The sequence below is a fragment of the Triplophysa rosa genome, linkage group LG3 (genome assembly GCF_024868665.1).
Source record: "Triplophysa rosa linkage group LG3, Trosa_1v2, whole genome shotgun sequence".
Classification (NCBI taxonomy): Eukaryota; Metazoa; Chordata; class Actinopteri; order Cypriniformes; family Nemacheilidae; genus Triplophysa; species Triplophysa rosa.
Window position 1 is genome coordinate 10,638,744 of NC_079892.1, and position 12,153 is coordinate 10,650,896.

Below are 12,153 nucleotides of genomic sequence, written 5' to 3' on the forward strand. Positions count from 1 at the left end.
TCCACCCCTCCTTTTCGAGACATTATGGAAGCCAGGAGAAGACTAAGATGTTGTCATGTTTTCGCTTCTTTCCCGAATAAGTGAATGTATTTACGAAACCTGTTCTCAGTTTTTCCGTGTAAAGCTACTGTAGAAATGGCGACATGGCAATAACATTTCATGCATGCAGATCGTGCTGTATGTAGACAGAAATAGCCCATTCTTAGGTAATAAAAACATAACGCTTCATCATGTAAGGTCTTTATACAACTCTGAACACAGTTATGTATATTATATTGCATTTCTGTCAATATATCCTCCGAAAAATTACACACTGGACCTTTAATTATATTGGATTAAATTAAATCTATTTAACGGTTATTTGAATCTTTGCAGAGGTCCAGAAGTTAAGTTTGGGCCTCATAACGTATGTTTATGTTGTTGCCCTTGAAACCAAGTTGTCTTGCTGTCTACTTCCTAGACAGCAACCTTCAAAGTCTTCATATCTATATTTACAAAGTTAGCAATTTAGCTAAATCGTTAGCTTAGTAACATGCTTAGAAAAATAATTCAAATTATTAGCAAATTTTTAACATTTCATTTTATTATATTTTACATTATTTATTTTACTGATAAATAATGTATATAGTTGACATCATGCTTGACTCTATCTCCCATCTTGGCCATGTCTGCTTACTAACTTTTTTGCTATGCATTATGGGAACGTCTTATCCATGTAGGCCGCTCATGACTTTTTTAAACATAGCTGCAAAGAATAGAAAACATTGTTTTTTTACGTAGACAGGCAGTTTCATCCGACGTAATGTTACTTCACAAATGAGGAAAAATACAAATGCACACAATCATTCGTAGCCTTTGCTGTGCAGTGACAGAATGACTCTTAGCAGACATTTCTCTGTTGTCTGAGTTTGAGCCTCATAAAAGGAAGCTGTCATGACAACGCCAAAGGCACCAAAACCTTCTCCGCATCCAGAGAGAGTGCCTGCTGGAGACGGGCCACCTCTCAACACGTCAGTTCTTCAGCGCGTCTGCCCAGAGGGTAGAGAAGCTGAGGCTGGGGTCTGTGTTTACCATACGCACAGCCGACTACGCCGCTAATGAACCCACGAGACCTCCCAAATATAAAATAATGAGAATTAAGGAAATATTAATCGATCTCTGGCTTTCGGTTGAAAAGATCCTCTGGTCTAGCCTGTGGAGATAGCCTACTGTTTCCCATAGTTTCCAAAGATGCCAGGATGGGAACAGAACACACACAAGATACAAGGATACACACATGTCCTTCTATGACTGTATTTTCCCATCAAGTCCATAATTAAATATCCAGAATAGATAGGCGCGTGCGTCGGATGAAACCGTCTGGTAAACTTCCGGTCTGTGTTTGATTATTTTTTTATATTTAATTTGGCCTACAGTATATAGATATTTAATGTATATTAATTGTATTAATTTACACAACTACACAACAGTTATTGATTTCTTTGCGGAGGTCTACCGGAAGTTAAGTTTGGGCCACACAACGTTTATGTTGTTGTGCACTGTCGCAACTCTCTCTCTCAATGGCTCTGCTCCGCCCAAGCCGTCTAACATTACGCAATTTAAGATGGATAGTCATTACAGGAAGGAAGTGCATTTTCAGATTTTTACTAAAGATTATGAGGGCACACGAATTTAAAAAGAGAATGACCCACATTGATGAACTATTTACAATAAACGCTACTACAATAAATATTTCATGAAAAAATAGGCATTGTAATTTTTTATTTCACTGGGACTTTAACGGACAAATCCCCTTTTCCAAATGCCTATTTTACCGTAATCATATTTGAACATACTTGACCACTTGTCATTTAAAACGTCAATCATTTGCTTTCTACCTCCACGTTTCTTCGGAGGCCTCATCTCGTCGTTGCTGTGGTCTCCTTTTGACATTCATGGGCTCTGGGTCTTATCTGAATGATTGAATGCCGGCGTTTGCTGCGGTAAATTGCGTCGTTTCAATCCAGAGAGAGCGTTCCCACTGGATTCAGCGCCGGTCCCCGTGGGCCAGCTTTCCTGAAGAACAGCATGTTGTACATCCACATAAAAAGGAAAAATATGAGAGGTACTCTCCTCTTTATGATGCAGAAATTAATCTGTCACTGGAGCCGTATGTAAATCTGAGGCTTGCTTTGCAAAATACTGTTTTAACCTCCTTTACTCTGTATTTTATCTTTTATGGGCAATAAACATAAAACAGCACAAAGGGGAAATGTCCTCATCAATATTATCACAAAATGATGATAAATGTGAAGGCGCATAAACTTGGGGAAAGAATTTCGTCCTCGGGTGAAACAGGACTGCTGAGGTTCTTAACAATTGTATCAAAACTCATGATGTATTTTTGAAATAAAAGTGAATCTGTATAATTTTATGTATATTGTCTACATAAACATCACCATGCTTTGATTTCATAATTTCATTTTTATATAGGATTTTTACTTTCATTGTATTATAAAAATAGAAAATTGTATTGCAATTACTTTTATTGTGTATTTTAAAGCAATTAATATTGCAACAGATTTTTTTGTCTAATGTTCAGTAAATAATCTGTACTATTGTAAAGGGACAGTTTTTCTATGTAGCGAACAGTTACAGTTTTGCTCAATTTTTGCTTTATTTGTAGGACTAAGGGTCTGTTTGTAAACATTATCGCCAGAACTGTCAGGTTGGCGAATCTCTGAGCATAAAGGTGGGTGATCTTTTGGCCCTTTCCATAAATATTTTTCTTCCTTTTCATTTTCCTTTTTTTTGTTGTTGTCTTATTATGTTGCAACCTCTCTGAAGGCCTGCTGAGTCCTATGTCCTATATATAAATGCATTGACTGATCTTCAGAGAGCGCAAACTAAACAGGGAACACATCTGGAGAATCCTCTTTCTGCTATATGCTAATTGAGTTAGCTGGAGGTTAAATTAACATTTTAATAAAAAAAATAACGCCAAACAAACACATAAAACTTAAAGATAAGAATGAGCAGGAGAATGCAATGTGTAAACCATTATTGTAACCATAAAGGAAATTCATGTGAATGATGAGCCAGTGGTAGATTAGTAGGCCTAGTGAAACGACTGACAAACTGAGGCGTTATGGGATTATTATGGGGATGATTTGAGTGTCAAAATAGGATGCCTTATTTCCTCAAGTATTTAGTAAGAAAATGTATTTTCTAAAGCTTTTATGTATGTAATGTATTGTTATGTATGTAAATACATAGCATACTTAGGCCTACACTTTGTCTGGAGCGGATCAAACGCTATGGAAAATGCTCTTTAATTATAAAGTTACAACTTTTAATTTCTTTTGAAATATATGGATAAAATATTTCAATTTCTCAATTAAACATTTAGTATTTGTTATTAAACAAAAATGATTAATTAAAGACCAGACGCAAATATTAAAGTAATCCCACAGATAACGCTGGAAGGGTTCACATGCAGATCCTTTGACTCTGTCGCCCTCTGCAGGATAAATATAGGAAATGAAAAACAAGTTATACTGTACATAACAGTGGCCCCAAAACGATTTGACACTACACAACTACTACAATTTACCACGAGAGCAGTTGTAAATTATTGCAAAAGTAAATACAAAAATGGTTTGTAAAATCTTATTATAATTCATATTTATTTTTAAGTGTTAAAATAATCTTAGGGCACTCTACTTTAAAGGAACAGTTCGCAAAAACTAAAGGTCTGTCTTCATTTACTCACCCTCAAGTTGTTCCAAATCTGTATACATTTCTTTGTTCTGTTGAACACAAAGATATTTTGAAAAATGTTAGCAATTTTCAGTTATGGGACATCATTCAGTACTAGATTTTTTTGTTCTGTTCAACACAAAATGAGATATTTCAAAAAATGTAGGATAGCAAACAGTTCTGGGGGCCTTTTTACTACCCTTTTTATTCTTCCTACTATGGTAGTCAATGGGAGCCAAGAACTGTTTGATTACAAGCGTTCTTCCAAATATCTTTCTTTGTGCTTATTTCGTAATTTACACAGATTTGGAACAACTTGAGGGTGAGTAAAAAGCGACAGATTTTTTAATTTGAGGTGTACTATCCCTTCAAGTTAAAGCAATCACATACGATTGATCTGTGCTGTTTGGGGGAGAAAAGTTTCACAGGCGCCGAGGGGTCGGTCTTTTTATGTTATCTGACTAAAACTAATAATACTTAAGTCTTCTACAGTATACAGTAAAGTATTGTACAGTAGAGTGCCTTCAAAACAGTTATCAAAACACTGTTAAAACAGGCTTATTCTGATTTTCTCATCCTCCGAATTATACTTATCAATGCTGTTTTTTTCTGAAGATCAGTGGACAGTTTAATGACTGCAGGACAAACAAGAAACCTAACTATGACAAAACAAATCATGCAATATAGATAATCAGGGGGATGTAAACTTTTGACCTGGGCTATTTTTAGAAATTCTCTTATTATTTGGTGTGGACTTTGTTAACCTTTCTTTCATAAAACAATTTGTTCAGGCAGGACTAAATTAAAAATAAACCTTAATTTTTAAAATTCCTCTTATTTTCCTCCAAATTTTCAGCATTTTCCAGATTCTGCAAGGGGAGTGTAAATTTTTGACTTGGGTGCAAATAAAATATTTTAAAATTTTAAACATTAGAATGTTTTTTTCTGTTCTGTTTCTTTTTCAAAACTGCATCATGGCATTTGCTGCTGTATCAACACAGAAGCATCCGTGCATCACGATATACAGTATTGCTGTGTTGATGTTTTGAGCACAGCCCTATTTAAAGCCTAGGGCTGTGCTCATCTGCCCCTTTAAAGGTCTCTGCACGGCCCTGCTCCTGGGTCACTGATTACCTTACCGGAAGCTAACCACCTCCTGACTTCAGGAGGAAAACAAAAAAACCAACCTGTCTGTATAACTGATTGTGAACTCTGTGAGTCCACATTGACAATAAACTCAACTGGTCAAAAAACATGGAGGCAATTTAAGTCGACTCTACTTTTTGCGTAGACTGAAGTCCTTCAATGTGTGTAATAAAATGCTCTACCAGTCAGTGGTAGCCAGTTCCCTATTCTATGCTGTGGTGTGGTGTGCTGGGGCACTGGTGGGAAAGTGGGTGATGTCAACAGACTGAACAAACTCATCAAGGCAAGGTGTCATTGGAGAGGATCTGGTTCCGCTGGTTGCTGAAACAAGAATATCCAAATTTTCGACCATCATGGACAACACTTCTCACCCTCTACATAACGCTTGCTGAATTGAGAAGTAATTTCAGCTGCAGAATGATTCCATCCCGGTGCAACGTGAACTCTATCGAAGGGCTTTTGTGCCTTCAGCAATAAAGCTGTTTAACACACACTGTAAAAAAAATGTAATCTTAGAGTTTTTCTGTTGTTGGTTTTTTACCGATTTTCCACGTAAAAATACAGATTTTTTTAAATATGGTCACAAACCGTAAAATTACAGAAAAAGACTGGAAATGTACGAAAAAACAGGGGGAAAGTGTAATTTTACAGGGAAAACATGTTATTTTACATTTTATTTCTAGCGACCCAGCTGCGGCCAGCTGTGTCCCAGTTGCCAGAAAATTTCAGTTTTTTTAACAAGATTTTTTTTTACAGTTTTCTTTTCAAATACGGTAAAAAGCTATGAAATTACAGAACAAGACAACACATTTACAAGAAAAATGGGGGAAATTATTTAATGTATATCCTTGTATCCTATAATTGTACATAAAAAATTTTTACGGTATATTTCTGTTTTTCCAGTTTACAGAAAAGGTTTTTTTTTACAGCGCATCCCTCAAAAGCAGAGGCACCATTGACCTTCTGGTGGACTAGTGGGCCACACCTCAACCACATTACACCTGTGAATAAAAACTTAAATGTCACACACACACTTTAGGTAGGTTCAGCCTTCCATCTATCTAACTGTACAAAGGCAAAATATGGTTGTAGCTTCAGGACAAAAAAAACACAGAAAAGTTACGTTTTTATTTCTTCTTAGTATACAAAATGCGATAAAAGTACATAATTTCTGCCCAGATAAGTGCACACGTATGCATATATATTGCAATAACAAGACCTTTAAAATTGCACCAGTATTGGTTCACTTTCAGTCAGCTGTTATAACTAAAGAGCCATTAAACAAATACGGCACAGTCTCTAAAGCTGCAGCAGGGCAGGGACTATATCAAGGCCAAAGACATGGATTTCTGTGCTGAACCAGAGTCATTCTCGTGGTCCTTGGAGTTTATTTTAATCGTCTCCTGCACACAGACTCAAAAGGGCCTTCTGGTAGTCTCCCTTTGTGTGTTCCTAAAAAAGATACAGATATATATTTCAAGTTCTTCGGGTTTCTAAAATAATAAAAAATAGCTGTTTTTTATAATAACGGTATGTTACTGTACTAAAAATATTATTGCAACGTACATTTATGGTCTGATGCAAAGACTTTCCATGGTGAGTCTTAAACTCTTGTCTTATTTTCTTCAGGTCCACCTCACATCGAGACACCATGATCCGGGTCAGAACCTTTTCCTTCGCTCCTTTGCTCTAAAACACAGTAATGCGCAACAAAGGAAGTTATAAAAAGCGTAGCGCGCCGCCTGATGCAATTCTAGCGCAAACCGTCTGCAACACCAGCAGATAGATTACAGAGCAGGGAACTTTTTAATACTTTCAAAAGCTTGAAAGAATAGTTTTTTTGCCATTCAAGCAGTGTTGGTGGATGAAACATGTTTTACCTTCATAGCGTCTTGCAGTCTGTTGGCAAAGTAGAGCTGTTTGTTTTCAAAGCATTGAACTGAGGAAGAGAGGATACAGAGATTAGGTATGGCTGTTGGGGTTAATAGTCACTTTGGAAAAACTTTAAGGCCTGTTCATACAAAGTAGTATCAAATTTGAACTTTGTTAACTTTGAGTCCACCCACAGCTATCCTGATAAAAATACAAGGGAACAATGGGATCACTTTCATAGCATTTTTCTTAAAGCTGATGAACAATAAAACATTGTCAGCCAATCAAAATCTAGTTTAAAGGATTTGCACATTTTAATTCACAACTACATCATAAAAGGCCCCACACCAACTTCTTGTTTCAACGTGAAGTACTTCATTTAAACCAAGTCTTACCCAATGTGAGGAAAGACTTCTCCAGATCTCCTTTCACCTCCTTGCGTATGCTCTCCTGCATGTCATACGGGCTGTAGCTCTTGTATCTGTCAAACACTGTCAAAAGAAGCACCGACCCACATTAATTTCTGAACATGCTAACGTCTTATAAGATGGAAAGATAAGGGTCAAGGGCTCTAGAACCTTTCTGGAGGTGGGGAACACTTCTCTGTGACATGATGGAGATCCAGGTCTTCACATCAGTGCCTTTTCTTTTGACACCAGCATCATAAAGGGCCTGTGAAAAATATGTTATGTTTTTAATATTAGATTTTAAATAGTTATTAGACAAGGACTAGAAATTGTGAGTAGTGCTCATGCAGAAGTTTATGCCAGGGCATTGCTACAATTCCAAAAATGAATGTTTTGCATTTTTGTCTTTGTCTAGTATGTTTGTCTTGTTTTCCATAGAAATATATAAATATTCTTAAATAAAGAAGAATTATTTGAGAAGCAAAGTTATCTAAGAGTCTTGTTTTCTGAAGAAAAATAAATATAATATATTTTTTAATAAAAATATCTGCCAATGGGGTAAGAAAAATAAACTTGAAATATTACCCTATGTATTATTCTCATTAATTCAATATTATTTTTCTTAACCCATTTGCAGATATTTTGTCTCGTTTATACATTACTCCATTTTGATTTTCCCCCCAGAAAACAACATTTTAGGTTAACTTGATCTAAAGTTCACTCAGAAATGAAAATTCTGTCACCATTTACTCACTTTTGAGTTGTTCCAAATCTGTATAAATTTCTTTGTTCTGATGAACACAGAGAAAAATATTTGGACAAAACAGTTTTTGGCCACCATTAGCCGGGTTTCCATCACCCTGGTTTTATGCGCATTTTGAAGTTTTGCGTCAGAAACGAGTAATGGAAACACCAAATTTCGAAATAAAGAATTCGCAAAAAAGTTTTAACGCTCGCTTGAGGTGTTTTTTCTCTTTTGCTAAAAACAGGTAAAGTGAATCATGGGAGATTTACAGAAGAAATTCTGACGTAACAAACATTAAAGCCACGAGACAAAGCGGCTGTTACCGTTGATTGTGTCTTTCTGGTTTCCAGATCTTTTTTAACTACTGTTGAACAAAGAAATTTACAAGAAAATAAATTCCTACTATGGTAGTCAATGGTGACCAAAAACTGTTCTGATGAACACAGAGAAAGATATTTGGAAGACTGCTTGTAACCAAACAAAGAAATTTATACAGATTTGAAACCACTCGAGGGTGAGTGAATGACAGAATTTTCATTTTTGGCCGAACCGTTCCTTTAAGAATGTTTAGATATTTGTACTGACCAAAATTATTTCAGCTGTAATAAACTTTAAGAAATTAACAGCATTCTTAAGACGACGCTTTTAGTTTGTTACTCAGCTGCTAAAACGTTGATTTAAAAACAGTTGCTTTGTTAGCATGGAAATATAACCACAGAAACTCACTCTGGCATCCTCGTCGATTTTCTGGTAGTCCACAACAGAGCTGGGTTCATCTCTCTTGGTCTGATGTGGAACATGATCGTGTGTCCAGCACAGGTCAAAAACGTTAAACAACACATTAAACAAAAAATGTCTGGATAAATGGTGTATCATTATCCTGAGGTTTAAAGAGTAATGAACGTTAAATAAACAAAATCAGTCACAGCAGAAAAACGGTTCACCTCACCGAAACCAGAGCCTGCAGAAGTTTCCCGAAATCTCCTGAAGTGTCTCCACCCACATCTTTCTCCAGGTCCTTCTTGAACACTGTGAAATAAACATGCATGTTCCATCACAAACACACACGTATGGTTGTTGGAGCGTTGAAGTTCTCTGAAGGTTCAGTACTTACGTTCCTTGTAGACTTTCTTAATCTCTAAGAGCTCAGCATTGCTCCGAGAGCAGAGAATCTCGATTAAAGACTCCTCATCTGTTCCCAGACCCTATGACACCCAAATATTGTGTCAAGATTTCATTTATTACTGCATATATAAACTAATACAAAGTCATAGTCATCCAATGTATTTAGGACAATCAAAGCCACTACTACATTAAATGAGCTACGTGTAGAATTTAGAAACGCTTGTTATTAGCGACACCTGTGGCCATTAGGTGAACTGCAGCCTGCATCTTGAACAAAACAGTTGTTCACAATGATTCACTGACATTTTTTATGTTCCATTACAAGCTTTCACACATTGTCAATAAAAAGCAATAATACATGACATTTTCTACATATAGCCCCTTTAATAAATCTGAAATCTGAAATAAAAACTAATTGATTTGCATCCACATACAAATTTAAAGTCAATATGAAATGTGCACTTATAAGACCCACAATGTGTATTAAGGTGTAAAAAGGGGCAATTTTGGGGCAATTCTGTCTTGAATGTTACATTTACCTTGATGGATGCTTTGATCTCAGTGGCGTCGTACTGGGAGGTGCTCTTCATGAGACCAAGAATAACAGTCTCCAGTGAACCAGACAGTGCAGCTTTAAGAGCTGTGATCATATCCTGAAGAAATATGACCAGTGACCATTACTGGAATAAGGATCGATATTATAACAGCTATATACAGAAGTACACAGTAATATGCTGACCTTCTTGGCTCTCCTCTCGTATGCAAAAGCGATCTCTCGCCTCTGGTTGTATGTCCGTTTAGTGAGGACATCAATTATGGTATGCTCATCTACCCCTAAAACAAATATTGCCATATTAAAATAATTACACTGTAACTCGTTAACTTAACAAATATTACATTACTAGTTGGAACACATAATGCCTTATACTATCATTTTAATATTTATAAAAATATGTGGTAACACTTTTATTTGATAAAAGTATTTATTATTGCACATGAAATAAAATAATATAATTTGAGCAAAAGAGGGAAGAAAACAAATGCAACTGTAATTGAAATTGGAAAAAGTTTTGTGAAATTATTGGCTTGCTCATAAGATGTAAACTCCAACATCATCATTTGTGTCTACAGTGCCTCCTCTTCTGGCTGCTGCAGAGGCGTTGGCCTGGAAAGTTTTCTGTGGTTAAAGCCTTCCAAACAGGATGATGATTCATTTCTACCAGCGCTGCTCAGCTTTTAAGCCTCACAAAGAAAGGGAGCGAGTAAGGAAGGAGTGCGTTCTTTAATGTTACATTATGGCCCGGTTTCGCAGACAAGGTTTAGCTTAAGCCAGGACTATGCCTTAGTTAAATTAAGATATTTAAGTCACTTTTACAAAACTGCCTTAGAAAAAACATTTCTGGCGTGCATCTCGAGACAAAACACTGGCTCAGACATATTTTAAGATATGTCAGGGCAAGTTATTTTCAGTTTAGAAAGCTCAAACATTCATTTTAGTCTGGGACTAGTCTGTGAAAGCGGGGCATATAAGCTTTAACAAGACAAAACGTCTGATCTGGTGTCATGTTTGTGATTCCAGCAGGGGGCCACTGTCGAGCCCACTCACCTTTGGTTTTGATGGCGGTCTCGATTCTCGCAGCATCTTTATCGGGATCAAAGTTAGGCTCTGGGACCACTGTAGGGTAGGTGGTCTCTCCCTAGGGTACAACAATGCGCCAATGTTATATTTAGTTTGGACACACTTGATATGGAAACATCCTATAATGCACCTCAAAGTTAGCCAAGAGAATGCTTAGCCAGACAGCAAAGATAATGGCAAATCAACGTTGAGAATAAGCTATTTAACATTGATTCAACGTTAAATCAACGTTACCATTATCCGCACTGTCTTGGCAGAGTTTGCAGAGCTGCACTCTAGACAAGGATGGACACTTTGGATAAAGCTTAAAAATATTTTTGATTACACAATTTTTTCTTTCCATTTCCATCTGTGCCACTTCATAGTTTGATACCTTCACTATTATTCTAAAAGAATAAAATAGTATTAATAATAAATGAGCAGGCATTTTGGCATCATAAATATAGTTAAAAAAACTATGAAGACTTACACCACCCAGTGTCAAAGTCAGCTGACCCAAGAACTCAGAAACCAGAGACATCTTGGATTTCCTGTGGAGAGATGCCACGTCTGTTCATTTCCATGATATCGTTCATTTTCAAAGCAACGCGTCTTTTATATTACCTAATGATTTGCTTTTGTTTACTGCAACTTGAAGAGAACCGAGGGCACAGTTGGACACACGGAGCATCTCATAATCACATGCTTTAGTTAAGTAATACAAAGCTGCAGAAAGTCGTGGGCACGGGGAGAACTACACTTTATTTTAATGCTCTTTAAGGGTATCTTAGTCACTTCCTGTGCTAATATGCACCCATGAGTCATAAGACAAACATTTTGTAACATTAAAAAACTTTTGTCACACTAGCAAGAAAAGCCAACTGCAAAGACTTTTGTACTATTGCCCTCACAATAAATCACTTAAATTATGAGGAAACCAAAAACCTGCTTAAGCTTGAAAAATACAACACAATACAATGTGTTGTACATGACGTCCTTTATTTGTTTTTTGTCTCATTGCTTAGCAACTAGAGTAGGCTACACGGTAATTTTTCAAAATTGCAACTGGTTCAACCCAGACAAACAGGCACACCCATGAAAGAGCTTGCTGGGAAAATTCCCCAAAGCATGTGAGGCAAATCCACGTCTCAGGCAGCCAAGAAGAGAGTTTTAACACAAACCTGCGGTCTGGGACATTTTTAATGAGTCTACATGAAGAAATCTTTTATAAGCAATAAAATCCCAGGACAGAACATTCATCAAGTATATCTGATCGAACGTAAATATAAAACTTCTCTTCCTGCTACATAAATGTTTCATTAAAAACAAAATAAAGCTCCTTCAAAGGCATTTCTTATAAAAGTTAAGGTATTTTAAAATAGGGAGATGTGAACTGACCTTGGTGAGCAACAGAGCTGCGATGATGTGCAGAACAATCCCTGCAGTGGAGTGTGAGATGGGTGTGGTGGCTAAATACCAGAGGCGGTCCTTATCAACCATGC

General features: G+C 36.6%; 1 protein-coding gene across 1 annotated transcript; it reads right to left on the minus strand.

Annotated features, from left to right (window-relative positions):
- Positions 1-5,693: 5,693 nt before the first annotated feature.
- LOC130551655 (annexin A2-like) lies at positions 5,694-12,122 on the minus strand. Its single transcript, XM_057329450.1, has 13 exons — positions 12,050-12,122; positions 11,142-11,202; positions 10,640-10,730; positions 9,773-9,867; positions 9,573-9,686; positions 9,023-9,113; positions 8,858-8,937; positions 8,635-8,694; positions 7,335-7,428; positions 7,152-7,247; positions 6,765-6,823; positions 6,451-6,573; positions 5,694-6,336 (listed from the first exon to the last, which is right to left on the minus strand). The coding sequence occupies exons 2-13, from the start codon at positions 11,190-11,192 to the stop codon at positions 6,277-6,279; spliced, it is 1,014 nt and encodes a 337-aa protein (XP_057185433.1). The 5' UTR covers positions 11,193-11,202; positions 12,050-12,122; the 3' UTR covers positions 5,694-6,276.
- Between the last annotated feature and the right edge of the window lie 31 nt (positions 12,123-12,153).

What these genes read in the sequence shown, in the direction of transcription:
- LOC130551655 (XM_057329450.1), bottom strand. Translation starts at nt 11,192, where the DNA reads ATGTCTCTGGTTTCTGAGTTCTTGGGTCAGCTGACTTTGACACTGGGT. An exon ending in TAAGAAAGTCTACAAGGAAC is followed by an intron (nt 8,938 to 9,022) that starts GTAAGTACTGAA and finishes TTTATTTCACAG; the next exon opens with TGTTCAAGAAGGACCTGGAG. An exon ending in TTCTGCAGGCTCTGGTTTCG is followed by an intron (nt 8,695 to 8,857) that starts GTGAGGTGAACC and finishes GTTCCACATCAG; the next exon opens with ACCAAGAGAGATGAACCCAG.